This window comes from Eptesicus fuscus, chromosome 7, assembly GCF_027574615.1.
Source record: "Eptesicus fuscus isolate TK198812 chromosome 7, DD_ASM_mEF_20220401, whole genome shotgun sequence".
Lineage (NCBI taxonomy): Eukaryota > Metazoa > Chordata > Mammalia > Chiroptera > Vespertilionidae > Eptesicus > Eptesicus fuscus.
In genome coordinates this window covers 33196362-33216323 of record NC_072479.1, presented here as the reverse complement: position 1 = coordinate 33216323, position 19962 = coordinate 33196362, and the positions used below count along the sequence as shown (strand labels likewise).

Sequence of the window (19962 nt, the reverse complement as noted above, 5' to 3'; positions counted from 1 at the left end):
GGTAAAAACTTATTAAAATAGTAAAAATATTACAAAACTTAAAACATGTGAAATAGCTATCATTTAGTAAACTTTAAATTAAATTGAATAACATAATTTAGTAAGTTTGTCAAACTAATTTTAAACATTTAGCTATTCTTTTTGATGAATGATTATTTACCCTAAGTTGACCTGCTTTTTTTGAGAATAAATAATTTCTTTTCCTCCTTCTCCTTCTTTTTCTTTCTTTCTTTCCTTTCTTTCTTTCTTTCTTTCTTTCTTTCTTTCTTTCTTTCTTTCTTTCTTTCTTTCTGTAGTTCAATGTTCTGTTGTAGGTGATTCTCATTTTACAACTTTTGATGGTCGACATTATTCTTTTATTGGAATGTGTCAATATATCCTTGTGAAAGCAACTGGAAAGGAGAAATTCACAATTACCTTACAGAAAGCTCACTGTGAGCAGGTAAGAATATCTCAAAATGACCAGAGAAATGTTCATTTTTTTTTTACTCAAATTTTATATCCAGGTTAAGAATAGTAACCTGAGTAGGCATAGTTATTTTCTTCATAAATAAAACACCATTGATTGCTAAGATGCATCATTCTATGTACTACAAAGAAAGAAAAAATGTTGATAATCTGTTATACTATTGATCATCTGATGTGTCCTGATTTCAGAGATATTAAAATATGAGCACAAATATGTCTTATATTAAATATTATATATTTCAATGCATTTTATTTCTTTTAAAAATGATATTTGTATGTATAGTTTTTTGAGCATTTCATGCATAATGACACAGTGGACCTAAGTTTCTGGTTACTTCAAAACTACTATTTTAAAGAAATGATTTTTATAGGATTGGCCAAGTTTCATATCATTCTAAATAAATATAACAAATTTCTTCGCATACGGAAACATTTATTTTAAGTCTTTTCTTCAAATAAACACATTAATAATTTGTAAATAAAGACACCTGGATCTTCCCTCTCTCTAACTCAGGTAGTCAAAATTTTGCAGAAATAATTAATTTTCTAGTTTTACTATAATATAAAATGGTTATTTCCAGTGAAAATTTTCAACTACTTTATTTGCTTTTTTCTCCCCATTTGATTTTTTCCTTTGCAATATGTCAGAGTCTGAATAAGCTTTTTACATAGAATCATAATTTTCTGTTTTTTAAATTGATTTTTTATGTCTAACTAGAGGCCCGGTGCACGAAATTCGTGCACGGAGGGGGGTTCTCCCTCAGCCCAGCCTGTACCCTCTCCAATATGAGACCCCTTGAGGGATGTCCGACTGCCCGTTTAGGCCCGATCCCACTGGGATCGGGCCTAAACGGGCAGTCGGACATCCCTCTCACAATCCAGGACTGCTGGCTCTCAACTGCTTGCCTGCCTGCCTTCCTGATTGGCCCTAACCGCTTCTGCCTGCCAGCCTGATCACCCCCTAACCACTCCGCTGCCAGCCTGATTGATGCCTAACAGCTCCCCTGCCAGCCTGTTTGCCCCCAACTTCCCTCCTCTGCTGGCCTGGTCACTCCTAACTGCCCTCTCCTGGAGGGTTGATCACCTCCAACTGCCCTTTCTTGCAGGCCTGGTCCCTCTCAACTGCCCTCCCTTGCAGGGCTGATCCCTCACAACTGCCCTCCCTTGCAGGCCGGGTGCCTCCCAACTGCCCTCTCCTGCTGGCCATCTTGTGGTGGCCATCTTGTGTCCACATGGGGGCAGGATCTTTGACCACATGGGGGCAGCTATATTGTGTGTTGCAGTGATGATCAATCTGCATATTATTCTTTTATTAGATAGGATAGAGGCCTGGTACAGGGGTGGGGGCCAGCTGGTTTGCCCTGAAGGGCGTCCCAGATCAGGTGGGGTTTCCCTTGGGGTGTGGGGCGGCCTGAGCGAGGGGACTGTGGTGGTTTGCAGGCTGGCCACGTCCCCTGGTAACCCAAGCGGAGGCCCTGGTATCTGGAATTTATTTTCCTTCTACAATTGAAACTTTGTAGCCTGGAGCGGAGCCAAGCCAAGCCTGGGGCTCCCTCCGAGGCCGCAGCCGTTGTGTTGGGGTTATAATTGAAACTTTGTTACCTTAAGCGGGTGGGCCCGGCCAGGGTGTGTGGAAAGCTTTGCTTCCCCTGTTGCCGGCGGCAACCCTGGCCTGCTCTCTCAAGCTCCATTCTGCCGCCATTTGTTTGAATTTGTTTACCTTCTATAATTGAAACTTTGTAGCTTGAGTGGAGGCTTAGGCCTGGAAATGGCAGGCGGAAAGCTTGGCCTCCTCTGTTACCTAGGAAACCTTGCTCTCTGTGGCTGTAGCCATCTTGGTTTGGGTTAATTTGCATACTTGCTCTGATTGGGTGGTGGGCGTGGCTTGTGGGCGTGGCTTGTGGGTGTGTCGGAGGTATGGTCAATTTGCATATTTGTCTATTATTAGATTAGATAAGCCACTTAAATGAATATAGAGAGGTACTTTAACTATAGCTATGAAAAACATAATTATTGGAACTAAATTGAAACCATTATTTAATGTTCATATAAAAATATATATACAATGTATTTAATATACTATACAAAGACATTTTATTAGTAATGGGACTACATAAAATGGATTATATAGTAATTACTTTATTATATAAGTAATATATAATATTAATATATAATATTACTCAAGCCTTCGACATACCAGAAATTCTTATCTATGTGCATTCTTTTTTTTCTCTCCTCTTCTTTCACTCCTTAACTTTCTCCCATTTTTTTCTTCTATTGTCCCTGTCTCTTTCCATGTCTCTTTATCTCTCCCATCTCTTTAATTGGTTATTTAATTTTTATGCAGAATCTTGGCTTGGTCTGCCTTCAGTCTATAACTCTAATTCTGGATGATGATTTTGATAAACAAGTGACCCTTAGTCGGGGAGGACAAATCCTCACCAGTCCTAACCAAGGCTTCAATCTGAACGGTAAGAAGCAATGCTAACAGAGTACTTTCCTTCCAATAAAACAACGAAACAACCTAAATGGAGTCTTCTCCCATTGGCTGCTTATCCTGAAATTTGAGTGTCTCTGTGTTGTCAGATCCTCACTCGGACACAGTAAAGACCACCGTGTTTATGGGACCTAGTGTTGACCTAGTGTTAAGTGGAGTTTGGAAGGGGAGCTATACAAGCAAACAGCCACTTATGTAACATACAATAAACTCAAAGATATGCATAGGGACCTGGGGGGGGGGGGCGGTGTCTAAATGAGTGTAACTCTCCCAGCCTTGGGGTGGGGTATGCAGGTGTGGTCAGGAATATTTTCTGAAGGAGGTGATGCCTCATTGAGCATTTAAAACTGAGGATTGCTGGGATGAAAGAGATGGTGAAAGTGCTCCATGCATAGCAAAGAGCTATGGAACTCTGCAGTATGTTTAGGGGGAACTATAGCTAGTGTGGCATTGCTGAAGCCTGAAGAGGGTAAATGGAGGCTATCCAGAGATGAAAATAGGGAAATAGGTGGGGATGAGACTCCCAGAAATGTCCCAGTTTGTAGAAATTACATGGTCATTCTACTGATTATCATGCTAAGAAGTTGAACTTGATATAAAATTGAATATGAGATTATCATTATTTTACCAATTTTTATGAATATAAATGACAATCTTATGTGGTTCAACCAAAATAAATAGCCGGTTTTAATGAGGAGACTGATATAATCTTTTTTTTTTTTTTTTTTTTTTTTGCGGGGAGTAGAATACTAAAACAATGTCAGACATCCCTAACTCACATGGAGAGCAGGTAGAATGTTATTAAAGTGGGGCATACAAAGAATGAAGAAGAACTGATCTAAGGCAGTAACAATAGAGATAGAAAAAAGAAGATTGCTTAAAATATTATTTAAGAAAAAAATGGTCTGATCTTGGTGATGGATTGGATTGGGGTTGGTTGGAGGAGCACAAAAAAGGATGAAGTGATCAAAGAATGATTCTCAGATTTCTGGGTTTGGTGATCAGATGATCGCAGAAACCGTGAGAGATACGGGAGCAACTCTTCTGGGGGCAAAAGTCATCAGTTCAGTCTTGAACACAAGTTTCTTGTCTTTGAAGGTATTTCATAAAATCCGTTTCTCAAGTGCTGTGCTCCTCCTTTTGCTGGCAGGCTCAAGGGAATGGGTATTTTTGGGGAAAGTGCTACTTCCTTATTGGATCATAAGGAGTTTTGGGAAACACACACACACACACACACACACACACACACACACACACACATGTTGAGGAAGAGAGATCAGATTTCAAATGTCTAAGGACTGTCCAGATGTCTGAAACTGAAACTACATGTGTACCTGACAATCTATTAAACATATCAGCTTAGGATCCAGAAAGGAGGGGCAGAAAGGAAATGGGAGAAAAGAAAGCAGGCACAAGGTGGCAAAAATTGGGGCTGGAGCCCAGGGGCGGGAACTGGGACCCTGCCTCCCCATGTCCCAGTCTCTTGGGAGGAGAGTGCTGATGTTGTATGCTAGCATTTAAGAACACTGCGTATAAATCTCAAGGCTGACTTATGTATGTTATTTTCCTGCAGGAGTTGTTGAGATTCAAACTCTGTCATCCTTATTTATCCTTCTAAAAACCACATTTGGCTTAAAGATTCTGTTTGCTATAGATGGGGAAAGAATTTATATTCAGCTCACCAGTACATGGAAAAGAAGAACACTAGGTCTATGTGGCACTTTTAATGGGAACATAAGGGATGATTTTCTGTAAGTATGATTTCTGTAGAGCTAACATGATTTAGTGACTAGTAATGTAGAGGATATAACTATTTTCATTAAAAATGTTTGACCATAATATAGCTTAGTCACCAATGTTCCAAGAGCTTCAAATGAATCATCATATTTAAATGTTATAGCCATCCACAGATTTGCATCAGTTGGTTTCATAGAGAAGAAAACAACTGAGGCCAAAAGGTGGCAAATAAATAGCTCAGAGTCACTTAGCTCAAGTAGAGTAGAGCTGGGCTTTGAATTTAGAGTGACCAGAGCTTAACCCACAGGATAACTACCTGTTATACTCTCCCCTGCCACCTATCAACATTAACAGTATTTTTTTAAATCTTAATATCATTTGGTACCAACAATAGTAAATTATAGTTTAAAAATATTGATATCATTTAGTATGAATGACACCTCTAAAGCAACACTTGGGCATCTCAGCTAATTGGATTTTGTGATAGTTGGTGCTTAATCAGAAGAAAAGCAATAAAATCCACTTGTACTCCTTGTAATGACAAAGCACTTTCACCTACATGTGAAGAGACACAGTGTAATAGTGTAAATTAATGCAAATGCTCTGAGCATTTGTGCAAAGCATGGTGGGCAGGTGAAGCAGTTTGATAGGCTCTCATCCTCAAGGAGCCGGTTGCAGATTGGGAGGAGATAACAACCTCTAAGAATATTTAATTCCAGGTCAGGTGTTAGTCAACAATACATACATAAAGACTGAGATAATTTTGAAGAGTTAAGCTGTGTAGTCATGGCTAGAAGCACAGTAGGAATTTTGAGTAGGTGAGTGTGGGCTGGGTAGGCAGGAATGTTTTTGGAGAAGCCGTTCTCCAAATACCATTTAAAAAAACCCTGCTGTGTATTCCTCCTGCTTAGGGTTCTTTCCACCTCCTAATCTTTCTCATGAACTCCTATTTTACCATTCAACCCAACTCAGACATTATTTGCTTCAAAAAGCGAGTTCATATCACACCAGACAAAATTAATTTTGAAAATCTGTCATTTATGAGCCTGGTTTTCACTTACAACTCTGAGGGTTTTGAGAAGAAGAATCACATCCTTGATCCTTGTATTCTCAGGAACTAGCATAGACTATTATATGCAGCAGATCGTAGAACTGCACAGAAGTAGGACTTCGAATGGAGCACCAAGAAGAGAATTAGAATGGGCAAGGAGAACTGGCTTTTAAAAATTTGAATTTAAAAAGAAATTTTCTTTCTTGTCTCCAGTGTGATTAAATTCTTTTTTGTTGTTGTTGTTTCATTTATTTGCAGGTCACAATATCAATATCTTTATATATATATCTTCTGTTTCACAAGTGATATTTTAGTGGCTTGGCTAAGATGTGCAGAAGAGACATCCAGCCTCTTTCTCTTCCTTGTTTATCAGAATGGGCTAGCAGTCATTGTTTAACAGATGGCAGATCTGTCTCCCTCCTCCTCAGGCACCAGTCTCCTCCATGTATAAACACGGAGGCGTGATAACAGTGCAGGATAATATTTCAGAGTTAGAGATAACTTTCTAACATTGTTTGGCTTTCCAAGCATAAGCAGTTAAAATTCTTTACTTCACAGAAGTAAATGAGAATCTGCAAACATGGTGGAATGGAAAATATTAATGACTTAAAATTTTATTTTGCTTGCCTTGTTATAGTAAGTTATGGTGAGCCAAAGGTTCTTTTCTAAAATAAAATGCAGTAAATAAATGGGTCTACATTTACACTCCTCATTATTTATTGTTTTACGTGAACTAAATGAGATAAGAGAGCCAAGCTCTGAGTCATTTCCTCCTGGGAACCCTGACTACACCCATCACCTTGACCTATTTTATTGTCTTTTGTAGGAATGACGAGGGAAGGAAGGGAAAGAATGAGAAGAGCTAGTGCACGTCATACAATCTCTTTGAGTTTCAATGTTCTCTTTGAACAAAATGAGACTTTGGATTAGGTGTTTGTTATAACGTCTTACAATTTCAGAATGGTTGGATTTTGAGGAATAGGAAAAGGGGGAAGGGTGGGGACAAGGCTGGGCATTGTGGAAAGACTTGTGTAGCTCCTTCTTTTCTCTTTTCTCTTTTTCAGTCATTGTGGTGAGAAGCTCCATATGGTTAGTGGTGTCTGATCTTAATAATAACCAAACCACTTCATTTATTAGGACACTATAGAGAGCCAAGATAAAGCCCACTCTACCATTTAGCCATGTTTTAGCAATTAATGCAGTTAGGGCTTGTGTTAGTAACGTTTTACTTAGTCAAAGCTTCCTACAGGAGACATGGTCCAGCCTGACTCTCCAAGCAGTTTTGACAGTAGATGGCATAGCGTCCAAGAGGGATTGTCACTTACAGAATACTGGCTGATGAGTTAATAAATCCCGATGGCTGCTGGAGGGGGCATTTTGGTGTTTGGCTATTGAACATTGCTGTGGTTTATAAGCCTGACTTCAGAAAGGTAGCTGTTTCTCTTCCCTTTTGATTTGCTGAGGGGAATTGAAGAAATTCACAAGTTTGGATGAAGGGTGCCTTTTATACCATTTTTTTCTCAATTTGCTTTTGGTTTGTTTATGCAACTTCATGACGGAACCTCAGTATTTCAGGCACTTCAGACCTCCTAATGGAAATTGAAATACTGAACCAGAATTATAGACTACTTATTCTTTTTAAAACTATATTTTTCTTGATTTCAGAGAGGAAGGGAGAGGGAAAAAGAGATAAAAACATCAATGATGTTCCTGCACAATCCCTACCGGGGACTGAGCAAGTGCCCTGACCAGTAATGGAACCAAGACCTCCTGGTTCATAGGTTGATACTGAACCACACTGGCAGGGCTAAACTGTTTATTCTTTGGGACATTTGTCTCTACTCTGAAAGGAATCATGTGAGCTACCCACCTTTTTGTTTTTTCATACACTTTAAGCCACACACAGATTATTATTTTGGTTGTGTGATGTTTCATTTAATCAGTGCAAACTGGATTTGAATCTTGGCTACTTGGCTATGGCACTTATCAGCTGAGTGAACATTAATAGTTATCTGAGCTTCTGCTTTGCTTTCTTTCTGAAGGGGGATAAAGACATTTTTACTTTATTTAATTATTTTATTCTTTCCATGAAGCTGATTATTAAATGAAACCATGTATGTCCACAATTTGACACATTGTAAAGTCTTAATAATAGGAAATTAATGCCATGTATATTTTTAAAAATGATAGAACATTTTAAGTTCTAAAATTTCTTTGTAAATTAAAAATAGCATATTTTTTTTCAATATTTAAAGACTATAAACAAATGAAATAATAGGAAAGACTAAGGTGAATGTTATCTTTGCTTTCTAGTTCTCCATCAGGCATGATAGAAGGCACACCACAACTTCATGCAAATGCTTGGCGAGTTTCCTCCACTTGTTTTGCACCTGTTCATGTTCCCATGGTGGACCCCTGTAACATTAATCAACAAAACAGTAAGTCCTTCTTTCTACTTGTAAACTCAGGGGAATAAATAGTGATTTTAAATTCTGATTTTCCTCATTTGGATAATATCGATGCCATTCTTTATGTATTTTTGTTTAATACTATGCCTTTACGTACTCCTGTTTATACAATGTACATTATTTTTAAAAAGAGCTCCAGAAAATGACTCTTTTTTTTACTACTTTGCATTCATACATTTACTTATTTTAGGCATGTGAGCTAGCATTTTGGTGTGTTCAGATTATTTAAATGCTTAAGAAAAACCTCTGGAAAATCTCTAATAGTGTTGTTAGTCTTAGGATGTTTGACTTTAGTTCCATAATGTGACAGCTCATGCAGTTTCTCTTGTTTATTACTATCACATTATGAGCTCCTACTCACAGAATATATTATGGTTTCATAAGTAGGAAGCCAGTGATCCAAGGAAGCTTTGTGCCATCAAGCGTGAGACAATTTGAGATGGTCATGCTCCAGGTTTGCAATTTGCAATGACAGTGCAACTCACACGCCAAGAATTTCTGGCTGTATTTTTTTAACTAAAGCCACAGCAAACCATGTGAACGGCTATTTCACTGCTCACTAAAAAGGCACATTATTATTATTTTTATAAAATAATTTTGTGAAAAAAGTGTGCATGCTTAAATAAATTTAAAATGTTTTAATTTGTTTCTTTAATTATTTTGGCTAGTTTATTATTTTGTGTGTAGTTTTTAAAAATTCGCTATTAATATTGGTTGAGTACCTATGTAAAATCAGTATGATTTCTGGCTTTTGTAGTGGTTGTTTGGTAGGATTCTGTTGATTGTCATATGGTCCTTGTTATTAACTTATAGTTTTGGTGTACTGGAAAAAACAACAATAAAATAATGCTGCTTTTAGTGCTGTCTTTTTACCTCTCCAATTTCTGAACTTGAAGAAGACTATTAATCTCTTTGGTCATTTTTCCTACCTATAATAATAGGACTAGACTATAGTCTTTTGGTCTCTATAGATTGAATACTTTCATCTCACTCTCATTTAACAACACTTTCCCCCATTTAATGCTTAACTTTCTATTAATAGATCTACTCCTTCTCCTTCAATTAGTTTTATGCAGCTTGTTTCTAACTTTCTCAGTTCCCTCCTTGATATTGCAGCAAGTTTATTTTTAATTATCTTGATAACATGTAAACGTTGGAGTATAATTGATAAATTCAGTTTTCCTTTTCCTTAATTACCTCCTTTATTACATTCCATTTTGTTATATACTTTTATCACTTCTATCCCTATATCTTATGTTTCTTCTGATATATATTTTAGATATTATCCTCTTCACCTTTGCCATGAACTATTAAAAAAAAATTCAAATTGGAGATAACATTGGCAAATATGTTCTCCCATGAAGTGGGCTTTCTTGTTGTTTTGTTGATAGTTTCTTTTGCTGTGCATAAGCTTTTTATTTTGATGTAGTCCCATTTGTTTATTTTCTCCTTAGTTTCCATTGTCCTAGGAGCTGTATCAGTAAAGATATTGCTATGACAAATGTCTGATATTTTGCTGCTTATGGCTTCTTCTAAGATTTTTATGGTTTCCTGTCTTATGTTTAAGTCCTTTATCCGTTTTGAGATCTAAGCATAACCAATGGACACAGACAGTAGTCGGGTGAGGGCATGTGCTGGGGGGTGGGAGGGGTTGGGGAGAGGTCAATGGGCGGGGGAGGAGACTCATGTAATACTTTAAACAATAAAGAATTTAAATTTTAAAAAATTCAAATTGGTCAAGTCAGAAAAATTCCCAAAGAAAGGAAAGTAAATAGATAAAAGTCAATAACTCTGATGTGGATTCTGAAAGGTATTTTTTCACAAGGATATGTTGAGTCACCCTTTTACTTAATGTCAGTAGGAATATTTTTAAATTTACAAATCGTTAGGGAACACAACAAAATTCCCATTGACGTACTGCTTTGTTTTGGAGCTCCTGAGGCTGGGGAGTATGCATGCCAACAGCATGTTGTTAGAATCTAAGTCATTTGTTTTCACATAGATAGTCATAACAATGCAAAAATATAACACTAGGATAATTATTGTGTCTGTGTGTTTTGTTTGTTTGTTTTTTACCAATAATATGTTATTTAAAATACTCAACAAAATAAGTTTAGTATATTTAATTAGTTCAAAAACATTCTGATCTCTGGACAGCTCATCTGCTCTCTTAAAGACAATGACAATTCAAAGATTGATTAATTTTAGCTGTGAGGAATCAATGCAACCTGGGTTCACTACATCAAGGAATCACATAGTTTTTTTTTTTTTTCAGAAAGTGGGATCTAGATTGTTTGGTCAAACTTGGTTACACCCAAAAAGAATTATATCTGCTCAGTCAGTTGTTCTCAAGGGAAAAGTCAACAAATTTTAAGAGCTAATTACACAGACTCCCCCACTCCCCTGCCACCCGAAAGGCCTGGTAGTTATATCTCATAGCCTTTAGTATATGTTCCAATCCCTAATTTCTATTCATTGCTCATTTATTCATGAATTCATAGATTCACTTATCAGACGCTGTGCATTGTGCCTTGTGCAGACATTATGTGCAATGACTTTATGTGCATCTGCCACATTACCATTCACTTCAGAGACTCTATTGGAATGAGATGATCCCCAAACTTTCCTGGATAATTGTGTATTCCAGCGAGTTGCCATAACATCCACAACATGCAGTGTATGGATGTCTGGAGATAAGCCTCCCACTACTCACCAATTCTTTAGAGTAGAATTGGGGTGATTTCCTCAGATGATTCTCAGGCCATGGGGTGATTGAGGCTATCAACCCTTCTGTTACTCATGTTATCGAGGTAAAACAACTTTTTCCCCCTAAAACAGTGGTTCTCAACCTTTCTAATGTCGCGACCCTTTAATACAGTTCCCTCACAGGTTGAGAACCGCTGCTGTAGAGCCCAAGACCATCGGAAAACACAGATATTTACATTACGATTCATTAACAGTAGCAAAATTACAGTTATGAAGTAGCAACAAAAATAATTTTATGGTTGGGGGTCACCACACCATGAGGAACTGTATTAAAGGGTCACGGCATTAGAAAGGTTGAGAACCACTGCCCTAAAATATCATTGAATATAGTGCTGTCACCAATATTACCAAAAGTAAAACCGAACCAAAAAAAAAAAAAAAAATCCCACAAAAACCACAAAACAGTATAAGCTGAAAACATTGGCTCTTCTTAAAAGTAATGCGCAACACAGTGCATTTCTAGGAAAGCCAGAATCTTGGCTAGTCCTGGAACTTGATACTAAGGTTAAGGATCCCAGCTGGTAAATGAGGTGCTAATGGGGTTCCTTGTCTGTTAGTTGGCTACGCAGCGCACTGCGACGTCATCCACCAGGAGCTCTTTGCTCCTTGCCACTTCTACATCAGCCCGGGGCTGTACTACCAGCTGTGCCGCCACGATGCATGCAAGTGTGGGAGCGCCTGCCTGTGCAATGCTCTCGCCCACTATGCCTACCTCTGCGGCCAGCGGGGTGTCACCATTGATTTCAGAGCTCACGTCTCGTTCTGTGGTGAGTATAATGGCAACAGCACAGATCAAGACAATCAGGTAACCCTTTAGGGATTTTTACACTTATAATTACGGCTTTCATTTTTTTTAAGTGGAGAGTTGATATTGCTTAAGTTATTTGAAATATTACAATGTACCAACAAAAACAAATGAAGTACTTTGTTTCTTAAAATTGAAGATATGTTGGATAAGATCAATAACTTTTGACTATTTTTTTGTTATGAGCAGAGTATAACTATGGTTTGAAATATGTGTCAGAAATAACTGAAAACACTTGAAAAAAGTCTTATAAAAATGTCATATCTAAATGTGGAAAAGCATTATGTGTTATAGCAACACAGCTGATTTGTAGTTAAATAGGCAACAACTGTGTATTATCTCAAGTTCCTGGGAGTCTAGTCCTCATGGTTATAGTGTCTGCTGTTCTCATTCATGGTAGATTGCTTCCTCTTCTGTTTGTTCTATAATTTTTTATGAGCTAATCTTTGTTGGGGCTCTGCCTCTCCCCATTAGAATCCTCTGTGACCTGGATTTCAAGAGCATCACTTCCTCTACTTCTCCACCCCCCTGTGGTTTCATACAGCCTTTTTCTATCACTCCAAAGGGCTTTTTGGCCAGTTTCTTTTTTTTTTTTTTAAGATAAATAAAACCTGATTTTGAGAGAGAGAGGAAGGGAGAGAGAGAGAGAGAGAGAGAGAGAGAGAAGCACCTATGTGAGAGTGCAACATTAATCGGCTGTCTCCTGCATGCCCCCTACTGGGGATTGAACCCGAAACAGGGGCATGTGCCCTTGGCTGGGAATCGAAGCCCACCCATGTAAGTAAGCCCAGCCAACTGAGCCACACCAGCCAGGGCTTATTAGCCAGTTTTGATGTTATTTTCCTAGCTTGGGCTTTCTAAGAACAATAATGTAAATATGAAAGTAATGTAAGTTTATGTAACAAACCTGTGCAGGATGTATATCTGGGATTTTTATTTTTCAGAGGAGACTTTATTTCATCACAGACCCCCAGAATTACAGCTGCTTTCCTAGCATCTTCCTTTATTAAGAGCCAATTTCAAGTTCAGAAGTTGGCAAACCACACCCTTGGTCCTCCTGTGTTTTTGTAAAGAGCTACAAGGCCACAGCTGAGTAGTTGTGACGGAGACTGTGTGTCCTGCAAAGCTGAAACTATTTACTGTTTGGCCCTTTACAGAAAGCTTGCTGGCCTCTGCTGTAGTGCATCCTTGCAACTGAGGATGGAGTAATTTTGAGGGTCCAAGTGAAAGGTCCCCCAATTCCTTGTCTCATAAAGGACTAGTTTTATTTTCTACTGGAGGCCCCATGCACAGATTCATGCACCAGTGGGGTCCCTCAGCCTGGCCTGTGCCCTCTCACAATCCAGGACCCCTAGGAGGATGTCAGACTGCCGGCTTTGGCCCAATCCCCGCAGGGCTCAATCCTGCTCAACTGGGCCCCACTGCACCTGCCATGGGAGCACACTGACCACCAGGGGGTGGCTCCTGCATTGAGCATCTGCCCCCTGGTGGTCAGTGTGCATCATAGCAACCGGTAGTTCCGCTGGTCGATTTGCATATTAGGGTTTTATTATATAGGATTCCCACATGAGTTCAGACCAATAGATTGATCCTCCTCTCTTCCATTCAAGTTTTTGGATATTGTTTCCCTCTTTATTTTTGGCATAGGGGGATGTTATTCACTCCCCACCCCCATTTTTTCTTACAAGATCACTTATATATTTTACATAATTTCAATTATGTTTTATCCAGGATTTTCTGGGTGTTTGTTTTTTAGGTTATTTTAGTTTGCCTATTCTAATCAATTCAGTTTGGTCTAGAGAGAAATTGGAAGGGTTTAGAAAAAAAGTCTAAACATGATTAAGAAAGCAAAAGTTAAGAGCTATGGACCCTGATCAATAAAGTCAAGTTTTGTCTTATTTGTAGAAGACTAAAAGTTTGTTTAATATATAAAGAAGACGTTGTTAACATAGCAATCAATAGACTTGAAGTTTAAGGACAGGAAGTTTATTTAGACATAGAAAATGCCTTAAATAATTAGAAACAACAACTATGGTACAAGCTATTAAAGAATGTTATGGAATGTCTCACTTACAAATATTTCAGCCCTGGCCTGGTGGCTCAGTTGATGGAGTGTTGTCCTGTACACCAAGAGGTTGCGAGTTCGATTCTCAGTGAGGGCACTTACCGAGGTTGGAACTGATTGATGTTTCTCACATTGATGTTTCTCTCTCTCTCTCTCTCTCTCTCTCTCTCTCTCTCTCTCTCTCTCTCTCTCTCTCCCCCTCTCTCCCTCCCTCCATTCCTCCATTCCTCTCTCTCTCAAATTAATAACATATCCTCGGGTGAAGATAAAACAAATTTCAAAATAGAAATTTCATTTTTCTCTTCTACTTCCATTGAGGCAAAGATTGTAACTAATAATTCATTTCTGTTATAGGATTCTGTAGTGTTCTGGGTTTGTTGATGTCTGATATTTCTTTTCCATGATTTACATCTATCATAGACCTGTAGTTCAGCACAAAACGCTTCTGTCTCTGTGGAGATCTCTCTCTCAGCTGACGCTGCTCTGTCCTCAGGATTGGTGTGCCAGGAAGGCATGCTGTACCATCACTGCTCCTCCTTCTGCCGCCGCTCCTGTGTCGCTCTCTCCTCCCCTGAGCAGTGCAATGACGACTGTGCTGAAGGCTGCAACTGTCCTGAGGGCAAATACTATGAAGACACACTTCACTTTTGTGTGCCCATGTAAGTCACAGAAACAGTTCATGGCATCCAGTTTTCCATCTCTTTTTCTTTTACACCTGAAATGAGCTTTCATGCTTATCTCTTTTCTTTCTTAATCTAACTGACTTAACACCATTTAATGGGGAAAAAAAGAATTTTCTCCACTATTGAACAGTCACTTTTTCCATGAAACAAGTGTGCATATATGCAAAGATCTGCTTGTGAGTCGTTTCTTTAATATTTCCTAATGTCTTTACCTTATTTATTTATGTGTAACTCTGCGCTTGTTCACAAGCAGCTGTAGGAAGAGCCAAGGAATCTGATGGCTAACCCTGGGGTATATTTCTACTTGTTTTTATCATATCAAAGTTAATGAGAAGGCGTATGTGTCACGGTCAGGTGGCAGGTTTCAGTAGCAGCACTGCAACGTCTGTCAGCACTCGGAAGTTTCTCCAATCTCGCCTGCGATAAGGACTTTTGTGTTATACTAGGGTTAAATGGCATGCCTAAGTCCTGGACTCGTAACTGCAGGAAAGAGTGGAATTGATGTCTGGGTTATGTCTCTTTGAGGTGCATGTAGGGACTTTTTTGTGACTAACACAACACAGTTTGTATTGTGACTAAAACAATACAGACTTTTATTTTAGAAAACAAAATCTGACGCTACACAAGACTTCACATTTAAATGGTTTCTGCCATTTGTAGTCTCATTGAATGAAGCCATCTTTAGAGTGTGCCTTCAAATGACCAATACAGTGCATGGGGTCTATTTGAATTTTACTGTTTTCTAAAATCTATATGCTTATATCCTATTTCATTAATTTAACCTTTTTTTTTCTTATAGATTTCACTGTCGGTGTCATTATAGGGGCAGCGTTTATCAACCTGGAGAGCTTATCCCAACACCCTCCGGCTTATGGTAGATTTCAGTGATGGTGATTGTACTTGATAAATAACACATGCTGATGTAATTTCTTAACCCAAACCATAAATTGAAATATGACTTCTGTAACTTAAAAATGCAGATAACCCTAACATAATCCTTAAAACCAAATATCTATTCCATTGCGACATGGGATGCCTGAGTCTCGTAGTCATAACTGCAGAAAAGGGTGGCATTGAAGTGCCACGCAGCAGGATGGAAGCCTTCTGATCAGTTTGGTTTTGCATATGGAAGTTAGGAGTGAGGTGGGTGTTCAAACAATGCAAGTTACTGGGGGGAGGGTTTCATTTTTGTTTTATCCAATTGCTTAAAAAAAGCAATTTTAACATGGATTGAACCAGGTCACATGCTGGAGTCAGTGTACCACCTCCCTAGGAACATTGATGGGAACATTGGTGAGATAATACTCATCGCTAGGATAACACTCACTCGGGCTGGAACCTGGCGGTTACAAATGCAGACAAATCCATGCAGCAGTTTAAATTGATCTACATCCAACTCTTGACCTTCCTTTTTCAGTTCCACCATAGGTGTCAACAGATGATAACAGACCGTAGGTAATAGTAAAAAGAATGATATCTCATCATTACTACGCACCTTCTGTAGTCCTGGCAGCACTCTAAGTGTTCCATATCTATTATTAAAACACTCGTCACTGTGACCCTAAAAGATAAGTACTGCTGCTCTGCCCCCAGTTTACAGGTGATAAAATGAGGCACAGGCAGGCAAGCAACTTGGGAAGGAAGCCAAGATTCAAACCCAGGCGATGTGGCTCTGTGGTGATTTTTTCCTGTTTCCTGCTTTGCTCAGCGGCTTATTTCATATTCATGGCAGTATCCTGTTTATGCTTAATTTACCTTTAGTGTTATCTCCATCTTTCTTCCTTCCACCCTTCAATCAAGATACAAAGGCAACCAGTTCTTAGATCTTTCTCTAGTAGGTTGTACTAGTAGCCACAGTTTCCCAAGCCAGAAATCTGGGAGTCATGTTTTGACCCCTACCTCCTGTTCAATATCCCTAACCAATAAACCCTAACGACTGTGGAGTTTACTTTCTGCAAATAGTAGAAATCTCCCTCTTTTCCATTGCCACTGCCGCAACAGCGTCTCTTCCTGGTCTTGCCTCTAGTCTTGTCCCCTTCATTTTGCCAAGGAGGTATATCTCTCCTGAATTTAACATAATTGAATTTATTTTAGTAAATTGGCAAAAAATGAAGAAATCGTTGTCCTCAATGAGAAAAGAAAATCCCATTGTAGTGCAGTGACCTCATTTGCCATTCCTCTAAAAAAATGTCCCAGAATGATATGGAAAAGCTGGCTTTGTGATCTGAGATCTGTCTGTCTCAGTTCCTCTCTGCCATTCACAATGTGAGCAAATGTCACCTCTGAGTGTCGTCATCCTTGTGTTAGATGACACATAAGCATATTTTTCATGTGGCATGGCTCTTATATATTAGTCAGCTTCTTCTTGTGGGCTCAAACATAGAACACATGATCTGGTCCAAAGCTGGAGGAAAAACTGTTGATGTTGGAGTTACTGAGAACTGATTTGTTGTTCCCTATCATGACAGCTTTTTAAAGGAGCTTCAGAATTAACTTGGCCTGTATTGGGTTTTTGTCTTATGCCCTGACTTTAGAACTTAAGTTGCAAGGAAGCTGTAACTTTATTATGTTGTCAGTGCTACTGCCAGAATGATTTTTCTAGAATTCAGACCAACCATATCACTTCTCTGGTTAAGGTCAATGGTCTACCTCAGGGACAAAGTCTGAGTGTCTGAATAAGAGCTGGCCTTTGCCCCTTTGTCATCTGCATCTCCTGCCACTTCCTGCATTGCACTTTTTTACATAGAACACTGTTCTTCCCCTCTATGGCTTTGTACTACATTCCAACTGAGTATTATGGCCTTTACTTGAGTAAAGACTATGAATTTTGGTCTTTGTCTCTTCCATGCCTATCACAGTGACTTATATATGTGTTTGATAAAAATGTTAATTGAAATAACTCTCTTCAAATTGGCCAATAACTTATTTGTAGAAAAATTTAAATGGGAAAGAATAACATTTGTATATATATTCAATCAATTCTTATCCATTATATTGTTTGTGAAATACAGAAAAAAGAACAGATTTGGATTTGTAACATTTCTTTACTTTTACTAGCCAATGTTCAAATGGGACTGTGAAATGTGATGAGCCAGCACCGCCCTCTACTGGTAAGATCTAGATAATGTATTTTCCCTGAGGAGAATGCAGCTCTAGTACTGCCCCAACTTTTCTGGCAGAAGCCTTTACCCCATCACACCCCTCCTTGGCCAATGTGCATGAGTATAGCCTTGGGAACGTTTCTCAGCATGGTGCTCCAGCGCTTCCTAACTTTTTTCACACTAGAAATTACAATATATGTAGGACAGTCTGGGTTGAACGTAAAAGGTTTAGGGGCAGAGGTCATCAACCCAGGGGTTCTGCCTACCCCAGAACTAACCCCGGTGCCCAAAAGGATTTAGGGATATGTGTCTTGACACCTGTTGTAGCCTACTTGTGCAACAGAAGCTGTGAAACTACTGTAGACCAGATTTCTCAGATACTAATGTGCACACAATTACCCCGGGATCTTGTTAAAGTGCCGATTCTGATTCAGCAGGTCAGGGGTGATGCCTGAGATTCTACCTTTCTAGGGAAGGTCGATGTCATGCCATTGCCACAGGCTCCTGGGCTACATTATAAATAACAAGGCATTAGGACTAGCAGCTATCCCTTTAAAAATGGCATGCGAAATGATATCTACTCCTGTCTTGTTAGAATGCCACTTTACAATTGTATATCATTCCTGAAGATCCTATAAGGTTAGGGGATGCTATATTATTTATTTTTACCATACAAAAGGCATCAAATTTTTAATCACTGTGGGGAAATTCTAGGCAAATAATAAACAACACTACTTTCACTGATTTTAGTGGACAGAAAGAGTGCAGGCTGTGAGCTATTCCTTTGTTATTTATTTCCATGGTCATGTATATCTATCTATCTATCTATCTATCTATCTATCTATCTATCTATCTATATAAAAGCCTAATATGCAAAGTGTCCCTCGGGAGTTCGACTGACCGGGAGTTCAATTCCTCGCTATGACGTGCACTGACCATTAGGGGGTGGCGCAGAATGAAGGAAGGACCTGGCTGGCAGCTGGCAGTTAGGAAAGGGAGGCCCCAACCAGCAGCTGCTAGGGACCCTACCTGTGCACGAATTTCGTGCACTGGGCCTCTAGTATTATTATAAATTAGCTTTGAATTATATGCCTTGGATTTACTTTATAAGGATTCAGGTTACCTAGGGCTTCTTCTAGGCTTTGCTCATGGACCACACATGTTCCGTAGCTTCTGGGCCACCCCTGCCTTACCCCCTTTGCTTCAAGGGGACTCAGAGTTAAAGAAGGGGACATCCAGGCCAGATTTCTTATGGAGGAATCCACAAGATGTGATCCTTTTGACCCCTAATAAGGGACCTTTTTTAATCCCTCTAACCCCAAATGCTTTTTGGAGGAATTTGTAGTTCTAGCCTACCCATAATTATGTCCACTTTTGTACTTCCACTATATAGTGAGGACTGATATCAGTAAGGACTCGGAGATGAAGCAAGACCTAAAAGAATCATGTGTTGTTAACACAGAGATTTGTAAAGTTTAACTATAATAATTGCTATTCCTCAAAAGTTGAGGACATATGTTTGGATTAATCAAAATGCCCTGCTTGTTGACCTCATAATATTATATACTAGTTGTTTAGTTATCGCATTATGGAAGGAAGCTATGGTTTTGAAACTCAAAGAAGGTTTTGGAATTTAGATGTTTATAAAGGGAATCTGGCTAGAGAATGTTTGTAAACTCACCAACCAAACTTCACGGAGTAAGAGAATGATGTAATAGTAACTGGTAAAATATTCTATGGTCACTTGTGTTTTGATACAATGCACTTCAATACGATTATCTGTCTATGGAGTGAATACAAACTTAAGGGTATTTTGTCTGTGCCTTGTCCCTGAAGTTCATGCCTGCCCCGAGGGAAAAGTGTATTTCAACTGCAGGTTTCCTGATCCCGAATTGCCAGCTGGTGGTGTAAATTGTGAGATTACATGTGCAAACCTGGCCATGAACTTCACTTGTGCCCCATCCTCACCCTGCATAAGTGGCTGTGTTTGTGCTCCAGGGTAAGCCTCTTTTTCTTGACAATTCAGAACATTCAAGATTTAATTTTAAAAATACCACAAGAGCACTTAAAACCATAATTTACAAAAATAGTTAAAATTGTTGTCTGGTTGACTGGTGGTTAACTAGTTGGTAACTAGAAGACTATTGTAACCGTGATTTTACATTCATGTAACATATCACATATGTTATTTGTGAGATAATACATATTACACATTAATATAACATATCTTATATAATAAAAGCATAATATGCAAATTGACCGAATGGCCGAACAGCAGAATGACCATCCGGGACCACGCTGTGACACCCACTGACACCAGG

The 19962-nt window shown here is 38.9% G+C and overlaps 1 protein-coding gene across 2 annotated transcripts in view; it reads left to right on the top strand.

Moving 5' to 3' along the window:
- The window catches only part of OTOGL (otogelin like), a 143405-nt gene that overhangs the window by 34353 nt on the left and 89090 nt on the right, over positions 1–19962 (top strand). For both annotated transcript variants that reach the window (XM_054719732.1, XM_054719731.1), the window contains exons 15-23: positions 297–442; positions 2816–2939; positions 4539–4716; positions 8067–8191; positions 11545–11754; positions 14351–14516; positions 15340–15414; positions 17598–17650; positions 19478–19640. In XM_054719732.1, the coding sequence (XP_054575707.1) occupies positions 297–442; positions 2816–2939; positions 4539–4716; positions 8067–8191; positions 11545–11754; positions 14351–14516; positions 15340–15414; positions 17598–17650; positions 19478–19640 (1240 nt within the window). The remainder of the gene's footprint in view (positions 1–296; positions 443–2815; positions 2940–4538; positions 4717–8066; positions 8192–11544; positions 11755–14350; positions 14517–15339; positions 15415–17597; positions 17651–19477; positions 19641–19962) is intronic.